General features: G+C 43.1%; 1 protein-coding gene across 2 annotated transcripts in view; it reads right to left on the bottom strand.

Moving 5' to 3' along the window:
* The window catches only part of FARP1 (FERM, ARH/RhoGEF and pleckstrin domain protein 1), a 254,847-nt gene that overhangs the window by 186,795 nt on the left and 44,098 nt on the right, over positions 1-23,954 (bottom strand). For both annotated transcript variants that reach the window (XM_038758862.1, XM_038758863.1), the window contains exon 2: positions 10,892-11,082. In XM_038758862.1, coding sequence (XP_038614790.1) covers positions 10,892-11,062 — 171 coding nt within the window. In that variant the 5' untranslated portion in view covers positions 11,063-11,082. The remainder of the gene's footprint in view (positions 1-10,891; positions 11,083-23,954) is intronic.

Raw genomic sequence — 23,954 nt, 5'->3', positions numbered from 1 at the left:
GAAAGTGGTCCACTAAAATAAAATATATTTTATTTCACTTGCAAAAACAAAAGAAATTTCCAATCTGATTGGTTTAATTTGATTATTTCTAGTTGATTGATCCCTGATCAGTTGGTGACACCATTATAGACTATGAAATGGGTCCAGGGAGAGTCATCTTTGCTTCATTCCCCAAAGAAGTAGACTGTGCTGAATCCCACTCAGAGGGGCCTGGGGAAAAGGGGGTCCTTATGGAAAAGGGCCAATAAGTTTCAGAGTGCTGCTGGGATTTCTGGCTAATTTGATTTGCTCAAAGGGAGGGTTTGAGCACATCTAGATGAGCAGGAAACTGGACAAACGATATCTCCTACTGCCTGATAAAATCCCTGCAGAGATAAGGGCCACCTTGAGGGAAGGCAGAGGGAAGGCAAATGGAATTCGGGTCTCTCACCTCCGGGTGATTCAGTGTATCTTGCCAAGGCAGTGTTGGCAAACAATGATGATCTAAAAGATCATAGGAGATAAGGAAACATGGGAAGCCAATCCTGCTTCCTCCTCACCCTCTGCCCTGTCCAGTTCCTTGAAGCCCACTGAACAACAACCAGTACCAAAAAAAACCCCCAGAACTCTCTGGACCTCCTGGGAACCCACTTCTGCAGAGAGCTGGTACAGACTAAGCATGGAAATTGCACCACCCTCTCACCCACTTAATGGTCCCTCTGAAATAGGGCAAGCGTTGGCAGGGCAACACAGAGAACCTGGCAATGACTTGGCCTCCACTGAACAAGTGTTGTGAGTAAACTTTCCAAGGACATCTGCCCTGCACCTTTCTGGGGCTCCAAAGTCCTTCAAAAACTTAACAAAGCAACACGCATAAAAGACAGTCATGGGTGCCAGATTTTCTTTTTGTGTTGGGGGAGTCAAAAGGGAAGAGGGCTTTTGGGGCCAGGGGAGAAAACTGGATGGACAAGCAGGCTTTGAAAAATTAACATGTCAGAAAGACCCAATTTTAAATCTTTTCAGTTCTGTTTGGGAACTCACAGGTCTTGTTGAAGATCTAGGACATGCAAGAATCAGTCCAGCCCAAAAATCTTTTGGGAGCAAAAACCATGGCTTCTTCCACCCAGCTGAAACTTTATGGAGCAAACAGCCTCACTGTCTCCATGGAACTGGCGCTTATGAAAACAGTAGGGAGAGACTCTGAAAGGCCACTTCGAAGAGTGTGATTAACCAATCGGTGGAGTGTTTTTTCACGACTTCTGCACAAAAAGAAACACAACGTGGAACTTGGTTTCTTTGAAAAAAATGAAAGCTGTAAACATCATTTAAACTGGATTTAACTGAAAACTAGATGTGAAACTGCAAAAAGTAATGTCCTTTTTTAAGTAATTGTTTTTCCATTGATTTAAATAAAAAGGGTTTCAACCAAGAGTTTTAAAATAGATCAGACATTCTAATTTAAATTTATTATAGGTCTAATCAAAGCAGTGTAGTTAATACATGCCATTTAATGAGGTGGTCTGAGAGGAGCAAGAGTGATTAGTCCCTGAAAATCTGTCTGTGAACAATTAAATATTTAAACTGCTAAATCAGAGGACCTGGGTTCTAATTCCAGCTCCACCATTTGCCTGCTATGTGACCTTGAGCAAGCCACTTAATTTCACTGAGCATCAGTTTCCTCATCTGTAAAATGGGGAGTCAATGTCTGTCCTCTCTCCTACTAAAGTTTGAGCCCCATGTGAGCCAGGGACAGTATCCAACCTGATAATCTCGCATCTATCCCGGTGTCTATCTAGTATCTATCTAGTGCTTGTCATATAGTAGTATATTGTCACATATCTTCTAGACTGTGAGCCCCTTCTGACTGTGAAGTCAGAAGGTCATGGGTTCTAATCCTTCTAGACTGTGAGCCCAATGTTGGGTTGGTACCCTCTCTATATGTTGCCAATGTGAACTTCCCAAGCGCTTGGTACAGTGCTCTGCACACAGTAAGTGCTCAATAAATACGAGTGAATGAATGAATGAATAATCCTGGCTCCACCACTTTTCAGCTGTGTGACCATGAGCAAGTCACTTCACTCCTCTGGGCCTCAGTTACCTCATCTTTAAATAATGGGGAGAGTGTGAGCCCATGTGGTACCGGGACTATGTCCAATCTGATTAATTTGTATCTACCCCGGTGCTTAGAACAGTGCTTGGCACATAGTAAGCATTTAACAAGTACCATCATTATCATTATTATTATTATTACTCTCCCAAGCACTTAGTATGGTACTCTGCACAGAGTAAGTGCTCAATAAATTCCACTGATTGATTGAAGCAGGGTACATAAACTTTTCAACAACGGTACACTTTTCTCTATCAGGGTGTTTTTTTTTTTTTCTTACTGGGCTTCAAGTCTGTATATAGGGAGAGGGGCAGAGATGAGGGAGGACAAGAGAGGGGAGGGAAGGGAATTCAATAACCCTGCAGTGATTAAATGTAATGTCAGGTAGGGCTTTCAGATCAATCAATGGTATTTACTGAGCACTTACTGTGTGCAGAGAACTGTACTGAATGCTTGGGAGAGTACCATACAGAGTTGGTAGACATGTTCCCTGCCCACCACAAGCTACAATCTAGACGACCTTAGATTACAATGACAATTAATGCATTACATATCTTTGGATTTTATGTACCATGGGCATTCAGGACTGAGGGTACACCTGTACTTGGAAAACTGATGAAATTACACGTAAATGTGATAAAAACATAGAACATCATAATGCAAAAGTATCTGTTTTAGCCAAAGTGCACTGGCCGTACAATCTAGGTGAGTCAGGGCTGTTATAACTGGGAAGTTTTAGAAAAGTTACAGATATGCCCCAAAATGGAACTGTAGTGACTAAACTGGTTAGTCTACCTTACAAAGACTCTCAGGTGCTCTTACTCTCTGACTTCCACATTTAGATGGAGCCTGATGAGAACCTGCTCACTTTTGGACTGCAGTATTCTTGTGATCATCATTTTGATGGTGTTCAGAACCCTCCCCATTTCCTTTGCTTGAATGCCAAAGGAAGAAAAAGAAATGAGTAAGTTTGGGAGAGTGTGGAACACAACGATTTTCACAAGAACAATAGGGTCAGCTTTGGGGTGGGATGTGAAGTCTGCTGGAATCTTTTTCCTCCAAATTATTTAAATTTTGACAACTGTTTATGTGAACTAATCCTTAAATTTGGCCTGGATGAGAAAGAAAACACATGCAAACTATGGGTTGTTTCCATAATTTCTCAATCATTTCCTGTAATCTTTTCCCCAGAAAGCTTTTGTGAAGATAGGATTTGGTACACTTTGAATTGTGATCCTGAAGAACAAAAAGAAGATAAAAGATACATTTGAGTATCTTTTGTGATTTCTCAGTGGGAATTACGTCTGAATCGATAATAGTGTGATTAAATTGAATGCTCTCTTTCTCTGCAGAAAATGATGAGACAAATCTTTCAAAACTGAAGCACTAAAAAATCGGAATTTTACATGATCCCAATGAAAGCTCTTTATTCTTCCAGTAACTTTTAGATGCTCCAAATCTGAATCTAGTTCTAAGGAAAATTTAGCCATAATTCTCTAACAGAATTCAAACTGTTTAGCGACAACCTGTTTAGCTACAAACCTTCAATATTCCAAATCTGTCATTTCCCTTGTTTATGCTATTTTCTGGATCCTCTGTACCCTAATTAACATGAAGAAAAGACTTGTATCTTTGTAAAAACAAATCTCAAAACATTTTATTGGTAGTGTTAGAAACAGCAGAACTTTTCATATTTATCCTGATTAAAGAATTTAATAAAAACCTTTTTTTCCATAGAATCCTGATGTTTCTTGATGCTTATGTATTTTTTCCCAATGGATTACAGGAAATTTTACTGCTAAACAGCATGATGTAGTGGAAATAGACTGGACTGGGAGTCAGGAGAATTGGGTTCTAAATCTTGTTTGATACCTTGCCTGCTGTGAGACCCTGGGCAAATTTATTTATTATTTATTTGATGGCATTTATTAAGCGCTTACTATGTGCAAAGCACTGTTCTAAGCACTGGGGTAGATACAAGGTAATCAAGTTGCCCCACGTGGGGCTCACAGACTTAATCCCCATTTTCCAGATGAGGGAACTGAGGCCCAAATCACTTAACTACTCTGTGCCTCAGTGCCCTCATCTGTAAAATGGGGATAAAACACTAGTTCCCCCTTCTGCGTACACTGTGAGGCCCAGGTGGGACAGCGACCATTCCAATTTTCACTTAGTACAATATTTGATATATACTAAGTGCTAACAAATAACAGAGTTATCATTGCCACCACCCAGGAAAAATAAAAATAAATGAAACCTGACTCACTAGCTGTCTATGCTGGTTCTGTGCTAACGCCTACAAGTTTTTTGTCTGTTATCTAGTCACCGAACAAGCACTCTTCAGGGTCCTTGAAGCTGTAAACTCAGTGGAGGCAGAGAATATGTCTACCAGCTCTGTTATATTGTATTTTCCCACACTTAGCACGGTGCCCTGCACACAGTAAGTGCTCCATAAATATGACTGATTGATTGATTGACTGATTGATCCGGCAGTGCCCACCTCACCTCACTCCACTCCCTGGGGCTCACCTCAGAATCCATCCCAAAATGGGGATGAGGATCATCAAGAAGCAAGACTGTGACAAGCTTCCTTTGGGTTCCTAGACTCCCCAACCAAACACCTCATGAACATGCTCAAGACAACACCCCAGTACCCACTGAAGACAGACAGAAACACCATCTTGGAGTTCACCGGTTATTCTTCGCAGCTTTGTGCAAACCTCTGTGTTCAGTTACAACTCAAGGAACCTTCCTAACCCACTTCACAAGAACAAAATTCGGCTATTTCAGCAATAAAACTGAAGGATGGATGACTTCTTTGGAAGAAAGTCTGCACCTCTACTACATTGCTTCAAAAGGTTTTCAACAGTAGGACTAAAAAAGCTTACATTGTTGGAGATCAGCCTAGGGGTAATGAGCAAAAGTAGCCTCCTATATAATTATTTAAAAATAAAAAACAGCACTTACAATAAACAAAAGAAATACCTTCAAAAGTTCCCATAGAGTCTGACCCATCTTATCATCATGTATACATTCCACCAATTGCTGTTTACACTTTTTATTTATAAAGTTCTACTGAATTACCATTCTTTAAAAGAATCAATAAACTGCTGCAAAAAAATAACTACTATAAGCTTTTGAAGTTCCACATTTTCCCTCTACTTTTATCTAAAATGTCTAAACTGATGATGAAAAGTCCATGAGAAAAGGCAAAAGATAATATTTTAGTTTGGTGGTTTTTTAAGAGGCAGAGAAAGGAGGTTGTGTCAAGCATTAATAATATTAATTAGGAGAAGCAGTGTGACAATGGATAGAGCACAAGCCTGGCAGTCAGAAGGCCGTGGGTTCTAATCCCGGCTCCACCATTTGTCTGCTCTGTGACTTTGGGCATATCACTTCACTTCTCCATGCCTCAGTTACCTCATCTGTAAAACGGGGATTAATACGGTGAGACAGGGACTGTGTCCAACCCGATTAGATTATTTCTACCCCAGTGCTTAGAACGGTGACTGGCACTTAGTAAGCACTTAAATACCAAAAAAAAAAAGGCAAGACTGTGTCCACTGAGGCCCTCATAAAAACTCTAGGCACTCTTCATTTGTGCCCTTCATTCATTCAATCATATTTACTGAGCACTTACTGTGTACAAAGTACTGTACTAAGCACTTGGGAGAGTACAATATAATAATAAACAGACACGCTCCCTGCCCAAACTGAGCTCATTATAAGCCACTGCAGCAACTGAATACGAATAACGGACTCTAGAATTGAGAGAAAGGCATAAATCAGGGATTAAAACAATGAACACTGAATCAAGGCACTGTGAGGGGAAATCTCTTCCACACTGGTCGAAGAGATGAAAAATAATGTCCCAGCAAAGCCACTCGTCTATATGTAGCTTGGGCCTAGAACAAGCCAAAGGCGGCACCACTACTTTCAGCTCTAAAAAGGGGTATCAGGGGAAAACCCATTCCATAATCCTGTAGCTCCCACCCAGATACCAAAGGAGTCAGCTAGGGCTCCCCAGCATCCAAGTCCATCTTGCTTTCTCTTCCAAGAGGTGGGAGAGGCAGGCAGCTGCATAGCGTCACCCCAGCTACATTGCAGTGCACTGTCCTGCCCCAAACACAGTCATAAATGCAGAGGAAACTGGAGCCCTGAGAGACATCTGAACTCAAACTGACCCAGGTCAGATTCTTGGAGGGCCCAGCAAAATCTGGCCCTCAAGTCAATCAGACTCAGTAGTCCCAAGATGTCCCACGAAGGGCCCTAATACGAAGGAGTCGATGAGAAAAGAGGCAGCCACCATGGTTATTGGGCAAGAACTCAGATTTCTTGCCTACTCCACAGATCATATGAAGGAGTTTTAAAAAAAACGTCAGGAACAGATGGACTTGGGGAGGATGATTTAGTTACTCGTTCTGGAAAACAAAGCATTTGGATCCTATGACTAGTTCAGCTATGAGACCAACCTTAAAAACCAAATAAACCAACTATAACACAAAAACAAAAGCCCAAGAAATCAAATCTTCAGAGAAAGAAATTAGTGTTCTTAGAAGAATTTTCCCAAAGGAAAAATGACTGATTCTGGTGGTATATCCCAACTGTCTGCATGAGGAGGACATTCATTCATTCATTCATTCAATCGTATTTATTGAGTGCTTACTGTGTGCAGAGCACTGTACTAAGCACTTGGGAAGTACAAGTTGGCAACATATAGAGACTGTCCCTACCCAACAGTGGGCTCACAGTCTAGAAGGGGGAGACAGAAGTCTAGAAGGGGGAGACAGAAGTCTAGAAGGGGGAGACAGTTACCTCTCTCTGCCTCAGTTACGTCACCTGACAAATGGGGATTAAGACTGTGGGACATGGACGGTGTCCAAGCTGATAAACTTGCATCTACCATAGCACTTAGTACAGTGCCTGGCACAGAAATAAGTGCTTAACAAGTACCACATAAAAAAAGGAACAGCTAGAGATTATGAAGACAAATCATCAATTAATCAGTGGTATTTATTATACACCTACTGTGTCCAGGCTACTGAATGAACCGCTTGGGCTCTGCACACAGTAAGCACTCAATAAATACGACTGTATGCATGAATGAATGAATAAGCCCTTAACAAATACCACAAAAACAAACTGAGTAAAAATCAAAGAACCTGCCCTCCTATATTTGGAAGGATACACGTGGCCCTGGGCTGATCACAACAATCAGGAGGCCAGTAAACTGTCGCTTTCCAGCTAAGGGGTTCCTGAGCCTCCATTTCAGCTGCCCCGTTTTCCCAAAGCCCCATGGGTTGTAAAGAAAGCAACCTTAATATTCAATCATCTGCCTCAGTGCAAATGTGACTGGGCTTTTATATTATATTTCCTGAGCATCTAAGGAGAAGAAAATGAGGCAGGTGTGAATATTCTCACCTCCAACCTCCACGATGCCGACCACCCCCACCGCGCCCTCCCTCCCTCCCGTCACCCCTCTCCTTTACGAATGTCCCCCTCCCTCCACCACAGAGCAGCGAAGACCCTTGTGTCTGTGCCCCAGAGGTCAGAGCCCCTGGTGAGCACCCGGGCCCCTGATGACAGAGCCCAGAGGGACCAGGGGCCACCGAACTCAGCCCCCAGAGCCAGCGCTCCGGGCTTCACTGTCTTGCCGACTGCTTTAACCGTTTCCCTTAGAACCCACGATCCCTCTCACCACCTTCAAAACTTTATTAAAATCCCATCTCCTCCAGGAGGCCTTCCCAGATTCTGCCCTCATTTCTCCGCCTCCTCCCTTCTGCATCACCCTTACACTGGGATTTGTACGCTTCATTTACCCCACCCCACTGCACTTTTGTACATTTCCGTCATTTATTTATATGCCATATATAGGCCTCCACAGTAAGAATCTGCTGCTGCAAATTTGGAAATCAAAATGGAAAACAAAAGGGAAATGAAACTGAATTATCCACTGAGTGATACCTGGCTCTGATGGGTCAATAGAAACAAATTTAAGAGATTTTAAATATTTCAAGACAGAGCAGTTGCACAGATAGAGAAGCATTCTGTTTGGTCTAACTGCAGTCTCATTCAGTAAGAAGCATTCTGTTTGGTCTAACAGCAGTCTCATTCAGTAAGCACTATGATAAGAACAATTTACTGGTTAGACTTGATGCTTTCCAGCTGTTTTACTGTCAAGTTATAATAGTTCCTAATGGCCAACAGTAGCATTTTCTGCTGAAAGCTAAAAATGTATGTGCAGAAATTAGAAAGATTTTTGCTTTCATCTTCTCACCAACAGTAAATTGAGAACACAAATTGGCTGGTTTGACAAATACTTTCGACAAAAAACAAAGCGGATGAGACTCCTGCCAACATATCGCTGCAATGATCAATTGTACTTATTGAGTGTTTACTATGTGCAAAGAGCACTGTATTAAGCACCTTTCTTTGAGAAAAGCTCATAAATTCTCCCGGGCGTGGACCTCAAAAGGAATGTTCCCGTTTATTGTAAACCCCACTAGAATGCAAGGTCCCTGAAGGCAGGGATTAACTCTACTATACTGTACTTTCCTATGTGCTAGTATAGTGCTCTGCACACTGTAGACTCTCAGTAAAAATCATTGATTGATATTTGTTCATTCTACTTGAAAACTCGGTGGTAAAATTTACAATAATGAGCAATGATGACAATATTAAATGTCAAAATTATTTAAGTGGTCATCCATCTGAAGCTGCTTGAGAGATGTGAAGGGACAGACTGAGGGTGATTCTCTTGCATGTGGGTTAGGTCAGGAGATGATAACCGAGAAACTTCCTTGCTGCACTAATACAGTAGTTATGTTTACTGACTTTGAGTTTCAAACCTCAATATATCCACAAGTTTCCTCTTCCCCATAAACATTTCACAGCTCCGCCCACATTCTAACATATTGCCACCTAGGCAAAGAAAAGGCAGGGTTCTGGGAAATATTAGTGAAAATTTTAAGACTATATACCCTAAGACAGCATATACTTTGTTATTATTTGCATGTACATTTGTTAGTAAAATAACAAAATATACGATTCTTCCTCCATAGTACAAATACATCCATTTCTACCTCAGAAACAATTTCTAAAAAAAAAAGAGACACCTCCAAAATTCACATAATTATAAAAATGTATTTTGGGTTTCTGGATCAGAGTAGGAAGGGTTAAGTCATTCAGGAAAAAAATCCCATAAATTCTTCTTACTGAAAATGCTAGAATTAAAAGTAATATTTTCCTCTTTCACGCATTTTTGCCCAACCAAAGCCCTTTCCTTTATATCTAAGTTTACTTAATGGTTTAATTTTGGTCCTTTGCAGACAAAGGAGTAATCCCAAAGAAGAAATATTACCCATTAAAGTACCCAGCATGATAGAGTAATGGGGAAACAGTCTTTAAATTTAAAAATATCTTCTGGGATATAAGATTACCTTCTTTGGTGAGAGAATGTGAGGAACTGCAGTAATACCCAGTGTTTACTGTGTCTCATATATTGTTTGATAGATGCTCTAAAACATGAACAGGAAATATCATCTCACACAATGTGTTTGGAGAAACCTTGGTTTCAAAGTTCATAACAGGCACTTCATAAATAGGAAGAGCTGAAATGTAAATACCTCACGAACCTGTTCAAATACCTTACTATTCTATGACAACTACTCTGGCAACATAGAGTCAAAAAGTCTAATAATAAATAGCTGAAGCACAGATTTTTTTCCCTTGCAACACATTTTATAAGATCAACAGATTAATATGTTCATCAAAGTGTCTTTTCCCGGTCTTTGGGAGATTGGAGAAAAATCTAGGTATCTTGCCATTTCATAACAGAAAATGGTGGTACAAAATAGTTGGTGGTTTTAGCTCAAACTATACCCTTTCCAAAAAAATAGGGTTGATGTTATCCTAGGCCCTTCACCATTACTAAGCCATACAGTGAAAAAATCAAACAAATGAATCCTCCAAAAATGTGTGAACCCAATTCCCTTTAGAAGAAAAACAGAGATTGTGCTTCCTCTGTAGACATTTCAGGCCCCAGTTCAGTGTTCTGAACCCAGGAAGCACTGGAGAGCTTTACTAACTTACCACATCAAAATCCTTTAAGTCAGAGGAATGATTCTTGCCCCTTAAAAACTCGTTCATGCTACAAACCAAAACCCCTCTCTCCACTCCAGAAAGGTGACTTTTAATAAGGTTTCAAGGTGATCTCTCTCCTGAAGCCTTGGACAGGCTCTTCAATTCTTATTCTCTTTCCCTTTCCATCACCTGCTGGCCTTCATTTCTCTGTTTTCTGCTGGTCTACTCTCAGCTTGGGCAGTGGCTGTCGAGTGGAAGGCAATCTGCTACAAGTCAAAACTCACCTGTGCTGGGCAGCAGTGGCATGGGAGAGAGTCGAGGGGGGAGACTCAAGTTGATTGCGTGGAAGGAGGCAATGGTAAACCACTTCCATATTTTTACCAAGAAATCTCTATGGATACACTACCAGAACGATAGCAGATGGAGGTGGGGAGTTCTGGGAGAGATGTGTCCGTGGCGTCACTATGGGTAGGACACAACTTGACAGCATAAGACAACAACAGCAACAATTCTCAGCCCAAGAAGCTTTGAGACACTGGCCCTTTGATCTGTGACCTTCTAATCACTAATCCAGCAGGAGTCAGAACAGGGCTCTCCCATCATATATTAGTCACCAATCGAATAGAAATTGAATCCAAACTATCAAATCATGGGTTTCTGAACCCCAGATCCTTTTCGAATAGGCAGGGACAGGTATGTGTGTTCGCATTACAGCTAACTTACCGGAACTTCAAACGTTTCTTGTGTATCATCCAGCATTTGGATTTTAATGGAAATAAGTTTTCCTGGTGGGGTGGACGGTGGTTTCTGGCCATGTTCCAAGGTACTGATCCCAGCATTCTCTGGAGCTCCTAGCCGTGATCCTGTAGTTGGCTTCTGCTCTATTTCGCCCATTTTTGAAGAAACGGCAGTATCTGATTTTTAAAAAAGGAAGAGAAAGGAAACATCCTGAAAAGCACATTCACTTATGTCTCACACCAGAATTGAATTTTCCTGAAGGAATTATTACCTCGGGTGGGCTAAACAGGTAACAGTGATATACAATAATTCTCCCTCATCCCTCCTCCAAGAAGTCAGCTTCACCTACACCATGTAGGATCCATGAATATCCATCCTGTTCTTAAAGTTCTCCACAGAAGTGAGCCCCTCAACTTCACTCAGAGGATGCCATCATTTCATGTATACATACACTCATGGCTTTCCCTTCCAACCACAGCTTTTCCTCTAGATTGTATGCACGTTGTGGGCAGGGAATGTGTCTGTTAACTCTGTTGTGTTGTGCTCTCCAAGTGCTTAGTATGGTGTTCTGCACATAGTAAATGCTCAATAAACTCAATAGATTGATTTTCCCAATTATGAATATCCATCTTTTATATTAAAAGTATCATTTTTGGCTCCTGAAGTTTGAGTTTGGAGAAATGCTGGATTTCTGTGTTTATGATTGAGCCCAACTCAAGCCATTTTAAATCCCTGCCATCTCACTCATCTCCCTATGTCTCCTTTTTCACCTCCCCTTCTCCCTCCCCCTTAGACTGTGAGCCCCATGTCGGACAGGGACTATGTCTAACCAGATAATCTTGAATTTACTCCAAAACTTAGTATGGTGCATGGCACATAGTGCATAGATAACAAATACCATATTTATGATTGTATTTTAGACTGGGAACCCCACATGAGACAGGGACTGTATCTGGCCTGATTAACTTGTATCTATCCCAGTGCTTAGAACAGTGCTTGACACATAGTAAGCAGTTAACAAATACGGTGATAATAAAATTATTATTACTGCAAAATTCAGTTGGAAGCATGGAATCTCCCCACTTGCACACCTGTTATCTCTTTTCTCTTCTCAGTATTCCTGGGACATAAGGAGAACAGGTATTCTTACCCCTACTTCACAGATGAGGAAACTCAGGGGGAGAAATGGAATCTTTGCCAAGTACCATCTAGCTATGTCAAAAGACTAGGTGGTATTAAAATACAGATAATAATAATAACAATAATAATGACTGCGGTATTTTTTGGATCTTACTATGTGACAAGCACTGTGATAAGTTCTGGGGTAGGTAAAAGACATTCAGGTCAAACATGGTCCTGTCCCACATGAGTCTCACAGTCTAAGGGGGAGGGAGAACAAGTATCTTATCCCCATTTTACAGATGAGGAAATTGAGGCACAGACAGATTGAGTGACTTGCCCAAGGTCAAACAGCAGGTAAGTGTCAGAATTGGTAAAAACCCACAGGTCCATGCTCTTTCCACTAGGCCATGCTACTTCTCTCATGTCTCTTGATACCTAACTTCAGGTTCTTTCCACAACACCACAGCATCTCTTAATCCCTATTTTAACTACGCTTTCCATCAACAGTTCTTCCTCATCAATTTGTCCAGAATTTTTTCTTCCACCTAAATGCCCTATTGTAACCTGAGTCTATTGCCTCCTGCCCTTTCACAATGGGCAGAAGACCTATAATTACCCCCCCCTTACACTTTAAAAGGAAGATTAAAACACCCCTCAGTTTTCTCCCTCAGACCGAATCCTGTAATCCAAAGCTTTTTATCTTTCTTGCAAGATTCTATTTTCCAACTTTTTACTCAGTTCAAAACTCTCTCCTGGATCATATCTCAAACCATGGCACTTCAGACTGGACAATGTCACACACCCCAGTGAAGAAGCAGCAAACATCAAAGGCAGAACACAACGGTTCCTTTCCTAAAGCACCAGGTAATGTGACCTCCAGAATCAGGACTCTTAACTCAGTAAACATATTCCACATGGCCAATCCTTCAGTTCGGTGAGGCATGCCCACTGCAGTCAAATATTTCCTAAAATGGACATGGAGAACTGCCCCACACTTAACAGGTCAGGAACTGGGAGAGTTGATTGCTGCCGTGTGAGCTTCCAAAAGGCCAAATGACCGTGGCCTGAGAAGGACCTCCTTTCAATCGTAATTCAATCGTATTTATTGAGTGCTTACTGTGTGCAGAGCACTGTACTAAGCGCTTGGGAAGTACAAGTTGGCAACATATAGAGACGGTCCCTACTCAACAGTGGGCTCACAGTCTAGAAGGGGGAGACAGAGTACAAAGCAAAACATATTAACAAAATAAAATAAATAGAATAAATATGTACAAATAAAATAGAGTAATAAATACAAACATACATACATATATACAGGTGCTGTGGGGAGGGAAAGGAGGTAAGGGGGGGATGGAGAGGGGGAGGAGGGGGAGAGGAAGGAGGGGGCTCAGTCTGGGAAGGCCTCCTGGAGGAGGTGAGTTCTCAGTAGGGCTTTTAAGGGAGGAAGAAAGCTAGCTTGGCGGATGTGGGGAGGGAGGGCATTCCAGGCCAGGGGGAGGACGTGGGCCGGGGGTGGACGGCGGGACAGGTGAGAACGAGGCACAGTGAGGAGATCAGCGGCAGAGGAGCGGAGGGTGCGGGCTGGGCTGTAGAAGGAGAGAAGGAAGGTGAGGTAGGAGGGGGCAAGGTGATGGACAGCCTTGAAGCCCAGGGTGAGGAGTTTTTGCCTGATGCATAGGTTGATTGGTAGCCACTGGAGATTTTTGAGGAGGGGAGTAACCTCTTTTGATCTGACAAGTGAGAAACCCTTAATAGTCTCACTTCCCTCCTCCACAACAGTCTTTCAGAAGATGGAGATTTCTTGATATTCCTTAAAAGCCAAGGGCTACGGGGAGATAATCCTAGGTGCAGATCAGTCTTTTTTGCAGGCTGCCACTACTGTTGTACTCTGGTCTTGTAGTACCTAAAAGTCCTATGAAGACAAAGAATTACAGGCAAAAGACCAACTGAGTCCCTTAAGGAGCAACTTTCTGATTACACTGAATGGCACTGCATCCCTAAGTGTGGTATTTATTGAGTGCTTACTGTATGCATAGCACTGGACTAAGCCCTTGGGAGAGTACGATGCAACAGAATTGTTAAATAAGTTCCCTGCCTACCAGGACCTCTTAGTTTACAGGGGGAGAAAGACATTAAAATAAATTATGGATAAGTACATATGTGCTGTGGGCCTGAGGGTGGGGTGAATAGCAAGTGTTTAATGGGTAAAATTCAAGTGCAAGGGTGATGTAGAAGGGAAAGGGAGTGGGAGAAATAAGGGCTTAACCAGGGAAGGCCTCTTGGAGGAGATGAGATTTTTGAAAGGCTACAAAGTGGGAGGGAGCTCCAGGCAAGAGGGAGAATGTGGTCAAGGGGTCAGCAGCATTTTAACTGGCTAGCTATCTCCCCTCCCACTGTTTTTTTTTTAATTTGTGTTAAACCAGAAACAGTCCAGACTGTATCAGCACCCAGAGGTGGTTATAAGCTCTGCTCCCACCTGGCCACTTCAGTTGCTTTGCTGCCACTCACTGTTTCTCAGTTCCTGCTCTTCCTCCTTCCTGCTTCCACCTAATATAGTCCTTCTCCTCATCTTTTCCCTCTATCTTCCCAAACCTCTGAGGCTAAGCTGATAGGTGAATCCCTGAGAGCCCCAGGAATGCCAGGAAAGAGAGAGGGAGACATTGCTGAGGGCAGAACCTTCCACTCTTTCTTCAAGAACATAAGTTCTTTGGGTGCTCCTGCTGTCTTCTCCCTTAGTGCATTACACTCAATTCGCACCCAACAAATACCATTACTACTACCCATCACCCCAAAATGTCCTCCACTTCCTCCTCCCCCCGAAGACACTAAAACAAAAACCCAAAATTTTAGGCTTTGACACTTTCAAAAATTTAAATCGACATTCTACCTATTTTTTAAGTTAAATACCTCATAATTACTCCCCATATTTTATCGTTAAAAAAAATTCCTCAAACCCACACGTTTAGATGTTCCCTGTAGGTGAGGCTGGTGGAGGCCTGAAAGCATTGAATTTCACTCCAATATCTTTTCCCCTTTTGGCACCCGTATTCCTTCCTGTACTGTATTACCAGACTTGGGGTGGGAACTAGCTCCTGGCCTGCCATATATTTGTTTAGCTGGGTAATCACATTTCTATTCTTCCTGCTTTTAGCAAGCTAATCCCGCAGTGACCATCAACAAGCTGGTGACAAAACGCAGGGAGTGAAAAGGCAAACACACAGCCCTGACAGGTACAAACAATTCTCCGGGTTTTGACGTCTATTGGCATCAGCAAGTCACAGCGGAGCAGGTGAAAGAAAGGACTCCATTATCAAGGAAAGAAAAGACCAGCAGAGCAAGTATCCACTGTTGCCACAGGAAAGGTAGGGTATTCTCCCCAGACAATGATTAATTATGCAGAGACACAGACTGCACCATTATTTTGCTTTTGCTGTGAATGGCTGTGAACAGCTCCACTGTTCACTTGCATTGAATCACCCAGGCTGAGAGGAAAAACGAATCTCCGGGTTAGGGCTGATATATTACAGCTCCCATTCTCAGAGCCTCCCAGGGCCCTAACGAGGAACTATTCTCGCTGTTCACCTTGTAACCCATGCATCACTTTCTGACATACGGCCAACAAGAAACTGGAAGTTTTTCACGGGACTTATTGTTCCCCGCCAGGCTGATTTCAGATGGTAGCGACTAAGGTGATTGCTTTGGGGTGCTCAGTCAGGAGGGAGATGGGGAATTAAAAAGGTGAAATCAATCAACTGTATTTACTGAACACTTACCTATGTGCGGGGCACTGTACTAAGCACTTGGGAGAGTACAACACAACAATATAACAAATGCATTCCCTGCCCTCAACAAGCTTCCTTGTTGGGCAGTGAGGTGGGTATCAAGGGTCTCCCCTCCCCTCAGAGAAATATCCTAGGATCAAGAGTTTGAACAGACTTCTCTATGCTATCATAATGGACTGGGAGGGGGCAGCTAATCTTTCCCTGACTCAAGAAGGCCAAATGTCTGAAGCAGGCCATGTTGACCTCACCTCAGGTGCTGAGATAATCTCTTGGGCAAACAGCTAGGCTTCCCGCAACTGAAATCAAGCTTTTTGGTTGGCCCCACTTTTTTGGAGTTGGGGAGGAAGGCAGGGGAAACTTGCTGGCTCCAAACTGTTTTTAAGAAAAGACAACTGATGGTCTGGCAAAGTTCATATATCAAAGCAGCATTTCTTGGACAGAAGACTGTGCTAGAGGGAGGATTCATAACAACATTTGCTAGGTGAGCAGACAATTTTATGTTGCAAGGTCTTCCCCAAATTTAACTTTTTTTAGCTACTTTAAATCACATTTATAAAAGTGTTCTGGTAAAGGCATTTGAAATTAAACACATTAACAAACACAACTGAGATTACCCAAGTACAGTATTTATGAATAATTCAGTTAAGATTTGAATTTTTAAAACTCCTGACTGATTGCACTTCATACATTCGTTTTGACTGAGCCAGACCTAAGCTTCATAACTATTTATGATTTAGTGGTGCTTTTAGGCTAGAAAAACTGGCGTGTTCTTACTTATTCACCTCCTTCTCTCCAAAGAATTCAAAGCATTACGCTCAGATAAACCCTCCAACTACTCATTAATCACTCTTTAAAAAGAATATTTTTGAAAGTCAAATATCAAACTATGGTAGGAAATGTAAGAGTTAGAAGGCAGGAGTAGAAAACAGAGGGGAAAATGAATTTAGAAATATCCTCAGCTTGCAAATCTTGTGTGTATCTGTTTATGTCCTTATTATCTATTTAATGGTTTATATTTGCATTTGTATATATGTTTTTACTCTTTTGACTAATGTTTCTTCTGCAATTTGTTTCTGCTTTCTCTATAAAAGTGTAAACTCTTCCAGGGCAGGATACAATGTTTCCGAGTGTCTTGGTTTAGTGTAATGCTCTGCCCAAGACAGAAGGTGCTACTGTCAATAAATGTCATGGACAATCATGATGATGATATAGCAACAATAATGGCTTCTGCAAATAAACACAAAAACATAACCGAACACATTCAGTTCTGCCACAGCATGTGTTTCATTTTGTGATTTGGACAGAAAGCTGTTGCAAATTAGGGATGTTTTTTCTGAAAACATATGGGGTGCAATGCTGAAAGAAATGGTTGTGAGCTTGTGCACTGACACACTACTGTGTGACTCCTTAACTCAGGGTTCATCAAGATCATTATAAGATAACTAAGTGAAAGCCAATCATCCAGAAATCCCGGGGGGCGGGGGGGGGGGGGGTGGGGGGGGGGGGGGGGAGTTAGTTTGGCCGTAGGGAACAGGGGAGAGTTACGTTCTGGTGTTGTAAGATGGTTGGCTTTCATCCTCTAGGCTGCAAGTTCATCATGGGCAGGGTACATGTCTGCTAATTTAGTTCATTCATTCAATCATATTTACTGAGCGCTTATTGTGTGCACAGTACTGTACTTAGCACTTGGAAAGTACAATTCGGCAACAGAGACAATCCCTACCCAACAATGGGCTCACAGTCTAGAAGGGGGAGACAGGCATCAATAGCATCAACAGATAAACAGAATTATAGATATGTACACATCAATAGAGTAATAAATATGTACAAATATACACAAGTGCTGTGGGGCAGGGAAGGGGGTAGAGCAGAGGAGTAGGGGGGATGAAGATGGGGGATTGATTGATTGACTGATGCAGACTGGCAATCTCTCTGGTATTTCTTAGTTTGGGAATCATGTAAAAAAAAAAATCATACGTGGCAACAGATGGTCACAGCCATCTTGGACCACCCCCTCAAGGTTACAGATTATGCAGCGAAGAGCCTGTTTGAGAGAAATCAAGCATGGTTTTCAGCATGGCTTCCCCCAACTATTCCTGTTAAGTCAGATCATGAGTGGAATTGGCAGCAAATCTGGAAAGGGCCCTGAGAAACTGAGGGGATGTAGTGAATCGATAATATTTGGTGCGGGACCTTACACACCAATTGGGAGAATTCCCTAACAGCTTAGAATAGCCCCTCGGAAGAATAATATTCCAGGAAAGCAAGATTGTTTCTTGCTGTTTGGGTCCTTGTTGCAAAAGAGCATGGGCAGACAGACAAGTCGGTAGGGTGAGGCACAGGCAATGGTAGATTCTCTGAGATGAGGCAATGGAGAAGCTCATATCCACCTGGAAACTGCTCTGGAAAGAAGGAAGAAGGTTCAAACTACAGACAACAAATCCTGCCCAGGGGGCTCCCAAGTACGAACTAGAGTCTTTAAGTCTGTTTCTACTTAAGAGGCTTGGGGCAAGTTGCTTACTGTCTCGGTGCCTCATGGGTAAGGTGGGCTGGTTATGTCACCCCACTGTATGGAAAGCTGGTCTGATATAATGTGGGGATGGCACCAGTTCTAAATATGCAGAGTGCAAGAACAGTACTAAGCGCTTGCTTTAATAAATAATAAAGAATTACTAAAATTCATTCAGAATGATTGCAGCCGGCATATTCCCAACAGCCTCATTAACAAAGAGGGCAGTTTTTATTATCAAATTTGCCTGCACTTGCTACTGCTTTATTGCTGCTCTTTATCACATTTTGCTGTGGTTTCATCAGTCGGGAAATGGGGCTTATGGGCCAGGGGCTAAAATAAGACCTCACCTGGTGATTTACAAGCTCATTAATGGCTGATTGCTGTACATTGGGAGAGCACAAGACAACCTTGAGAAGCAGCATGGCCAAGTGGAAAGAACACAGGCCTAGTTGTCAGAGGACCTCAGTTCTAATCCCTGCTCTGCAAATGCTTGTTGTGTGACCCTCGGCAAGTCACTTAACTTCTCAGTGCCTGAGTTTTCCCATTCTCCCTCCTACTTAGACTGTCAGCCCACTGTGGGTCAAGGATTGTGTCTAACCTGATTCACCTGTACCTGGTATTCTGTCTCCAACAGTGGAAACAAGACTTTTGGAGAACCTGAAAGATGGCAGCCCTCCCTAGAAATCCACCCTGTTCAGCCTTGGCCCTAATTTTTCCACTCTACAAGTCTAACTTTCCCTCAAGTAACCCATTATCCACCACTATTTTTTTCCGGTATTTATGCACTCACTACGTGCTACACACTGTTCTAAGCCCTGGGTAAATACTAACAAATCAGGTTGGGCACAGTCCATGTCCCACAAGAGGCTCAAAGTCTTAATTCCAATTTTACAAGTGAGGTAACTGAAGCACAGAGAAGTTGTGACTTGCCCAAGGTCACACAGAAGACAAATGGCAGAGCCAGAATTAGAGCCCATGGCCTTCTGAATCCTAAGCCCATGCTCTATCCACAAGGAAACACTGCTTCCCCATGATCTCATCCACAGTCTTATTGTGGAATTTAATAAGCACTTTTTATGCTCCAAGCATAGAGTTGGGGTAGATACAAGATAATCAAGTCAGACACAATCCTTGTCCCACATGGGGCTCATCACAGTCTAAAGGGGAGGGAGAACAGTTACTTAATTTCCATTTTATAGATGAGGAGACTGAGGCACAGACACGAAGAAGTTAAGCAACTTGCCCAAGGCCACACAGCTGGCATGTGGTGGAGTCACAATTAAAACCTAGGCCCATTCTAGAATCTGAATCCTCTGAACTCCTAGGCCTTTGCTCTCTCTACTAGGCAACACTACTTCTTTTCTCACTAGGCAGCTGCTTTTTTTGAGCTTATCAAACCTCCACCTTGGACCTCGTGGTATTTTCTGCCTTCATAACTAATGTCAACCAACACCCTGTGAAAACAAATTCCATTCGCTTGTGGTTAAACATGAACAAAAAAGAAGCCACCATCTATACAAACAGGTCAACATCAGGGTAATGCTCCTAGTAGCCAATATTACCTGAGAAATAAAATACCAGGTTGCTGACACTAAGAATGAAAAACATGGTAAAGCAATGATTAGACTACAAACCAGGGGAACACTGATGGGCATGAAAAAGCATGAGGTGCAAATTGACAACCCCTGAGAGAGTCAGGTTCAAGTCATAGGATCACCGAGATAGTTTGAAGAGAATCTAACGGAGCATTTGAGGGAAACAATGAAGGCTGATTATACAGCTCATCTAAAAAGAAAGCTGGCAGATGTGGAAACTGGCAAAGAACAAAGCCAAAATATGCAAATCTTACCATTAATGATAGAGTAAAATGGGTCACTTGGTAGGCTTGGCAGTTTGTGACAGCCATGGTGATGGGAAGGAAAAAAAGAAAGGAACGTGAGACACAGTGTTGCCGTTTGTGTATGCATGTGAGTAGATACACATATCCATCAATATCATTGGTATTTATTGAGCATTTACTATGTGCTTAGCACTGTATTAGAGAAGCAGCTTGGCTCAGTGGAAAGAGCCTGGGCTTGGGGGTCAGAGGTCGTCGGTTCTAATCCCAACTCCACCATATGTCTGCTTTGTGACCTTGGGCAAGCTGCTTAACTTCTCTGAGCCTCAATTACCTCATCTGTAAAATGGGGATGAAGACTGTGAGCCCCACGTGGGACAACCTGATCACCTTGTATCCTCCCCAGCGCTTAGAACAATGCTTCACACACAGTAAGCGCTTAACAAATACTATTATTATTATTATTACTATAAGTGCTTGGAAGAATACATTACAACAGAGTTGGCAGACCCATTCCCTGCCTGCAATGATCTTACAGTCTACAGTGGATAGAGATACTGATATCTCTATCTATCCACCACCATACATATTCTTCTGTAATATATACAAGCATATAGAGTATGATGAAGATAATGCTATTCTCTATAGGAAACACCAGGATCGGCCCTCAGATTAGGACAGAGATAGAGAGAGAAAGGATCGGGGTAACGAAAACAAAGAATAACATACAAAAATAGGAGGGGACAAGGATAGGATCATGGAATCCCATTAGATGGAAATTCCAAACTTGAACAAAAAATGACTAATGTCTTAGGATGAGGAAAGTGATCTTAAAACTTAAAACTTTTTTTAAGTGACATCTGTTAGGTGCTTACTACGTGCTAGGCACTCTTCTAAGCAATGTGATAGGTACAACCTAATCAGGTTGGACACAGTCCATGTCCCATATGGAGCTCACAGTCTCAATCCCCATTTTACAGATGAGGTGACTGAGGCTCTGAGAAGTTAAGTGACTTGCCCGAGGTCAGAGAGCAGACAAGTGGCAGAGCAGGGATTAGAACCCAGGTCCTTCTGACTCCCAGACTCAGGGCTCTACACATAGGACACGCTGCTTCTCTTGGATGAGACTGGGGGGACTGCAAACTCATATTACCACTAGTATTTATTGAGTGCCATTTTTTAGGCATTGCACTGTTTTAGGTGCTTGGATGTACATAATAAAAGCAGCAAAGTCTAGTGGAAAGAGCACAAGACTAATCCAAGCTCTGCCACTTTGTGTGACCTTGGGCAACTCATGTAACTTCTCTGTGCCTCAGTCTCCTTATCAGTGAGGGGGGACTCAATACCTGTCCACCCTCCCCAATTTAGATTGAGATCCTCACATGGGACAAGGATTGTGCCTGATGCACAGTGCTTGGAACATAGTAAGATTTTAACAAATACCACAATATTATTTGTTACTGTATAGTGAAGTCAGTCCCTGCCCTCAAATAGTTTACAAGTTACAAGGGGGAGACAAACTTTCAAAGTCAACCTTAACCATTCTCTCCCATGTTCTCTGTGCATAAAAAGTCCCCAGTGTTCTCAAACGTGTTAAAATAACAGTGATAATAATAACAATGATATTTGTTAAGTGTTTACTATGTGCCAGGCACTTTACTAAGCACTGGGGTGGATATACGCAAATTGGGTTGAACACAGTCCCTGTCCAACATGGGGCTCACAGTCTCAATCCCCATTATACAGATGAGGTAACTGAGCCATAGAAAAGTGAAGTGACTAGACCAAGTGGTAGAATCAGGATTAGAACCCAGGTCCTTCTGACTCTCAGGCCCGTGCTCTATCCATTAGGCCACGCTGCTTCTGTGTTTAAAAGGCATTTCCCACTTGACCCATTATCCACTCCAATGGAAGGATGAAGCTCGGCCCCTAAAATGCCACAAGCCCCCCAAATAGCCCAAGCCTGATTTATAAACTAGGGCAGGAAGTAATGTTGGCCAACACACAGACATAGGAAAATCAACTTTTGAACAAGATAAATGACTTGTCTTAGGACCTACAAGGAAAGATAATAGTCTTTAAGCTCACTGTGGGTAGGGAACATGTCTACCAATTGTTATATTGTATCAATCAATCAATCGTATTTATTGAGCGCTTACTATGTGCAGAGCACTGTACTAAGCGCTTGGGAAGTACAAATTGGCAACACATACAGACAGTCCCTACCCAACAGTGGGCTCACAGTCTAAAAGGGGGAGACAGAGAACAGAACCAAACATACCAACAAAATAAAATAGGATAGAAATGTACAAGTAAAATAAATAAATAAATAAATAAATAGAGTAATAAATATGTACAACCATATATACATATATACAGGTGCTATGGGGAAGGGAAGGAGGTAAGATGGGGGGATGGAGGGGGGACGAGGGGGAGAGGAAGGAAGGGGCTCAGTTTGGGAAGGCCTCCTGGAGGAGGTGAGCTCTCAGCAGGGCCTTGAAGGGAGGAAGAGAGCTAGCTTGGCGGATGGGCAGAGGGAGGGCATTCCAGGCCCGGGGGATGAAGTGGGCCGGGGGTCGACGGCGGGACAGGCGAGAACGAGGTACAGTGAGGAGATTAGCGGTGGAGGAGCGGAGGTTGCGGGCTGGGCAGTAGAAGGAGAGAAGGGAGGTGAGGTAGGAGGGGGCGAGGTGATGGACAGCCTTGAAGCCCAGGGTGAGGAGTTTCTGCCTGATGCGCAGATTGATTGGTAGCCACTGGAGATTTTTGAGGAGGGGAGTAATATGCCCAGAGCGTTTCTGGACAAAGATAATCCGGGCAGCAGCATGAAGTATGGATTGAAGTGGAGAGAGACACGAGGATGGGAGATCAGAGAGAAGGCTGGTGCAGTAGTCCAGACGGGATAGGATGAGAGCTTGAATGAGCAGGGTAGCAGTTTGGATGGAGAGGAAAGGGTGGATCTTGGCAATGTTGCGGAGCTGAGACTGGCAGGTTTTGGTGACGGCTTGGATGTGAGGGGTGAATGAGAGAGCGGAGTCGAGGATGACACCAAGGTTGCGGGCTTGTGAGACGGGAAGGATGGTAGTGCCGTCAACAGAGATGGGAAAGTCAGGGAGAGGACAAGGTTTGGGAGGGAAGACAAGGAGCTCAGCCTTCGACATGTTGAGCTTTAGGTGGCGGGCGGACATCCAGATGGAGATGTCCTGAAGGCAGGAGGAGATGCGAGCCTGGAGGGAGGGGGAGAGAGCAGGGGCAGAGATGTAGATCTGGGTGTCATCAGCATAGAGATGATAGTTGAAGCCGTGGGAGCGAATGAGGTCACCAAGGGAGTGAGTGTAGATAGAGAACAGAAGGGGACCAAGCACTGAACCTTGGGGAACCCCCACAGTAAGGGGATGGGAGGGGGAGGAGGAGCCTGCAAAAGAGACTGAGAAAGAACGACCGGAGAGATAAGAGGAGAACCAGGAGAGGACGGAGTCTGTGAAGCCAAGGTCAGATAGCGTGTTGAGGAGAAGGGGGTGGTCCACAGTGTCAACGGCAGCTGAGAGGTCGAGGAGGATTAGGACAGAATATGAGCCGTTGGATTTGGCAAGCAGGAGGTCATTGGTGACCTTTGAGAGGGCAGTTGCCGTGGAATGAAGGGGACGGAAGCCAGACTGGAGGGGGTCGAGGAGAGAGTTGTCGTTGAGGAATTCTAGGCAGCGCGTGTAGACAACTCGTTCAAGGAGTTTGGAAAGGAATGGTAGGAGGGATACGGGACGATAACTAGAAGGTGAGGTGGGGTCAAGAGAGGGT

The sequence above is a fragment of the Tachyglossus aculeatus genome, chromosome 17, assembly GCF_015852505.1.
Source record: "Tachyglossus aculeatus isolate mTacAcu1 chromosome 17, mTacAcu1.pri, whole genome shotgun sequence".
NCBI lineage: Eukaryota > Metazoa > Chordata > Mammalia > Monotremata > Tachyglossidae > Tachyglossus > Tachyglossus aculeatus.
This window is presented reverse-complemented; position numbering and strand designations above follow the sequence as displayed.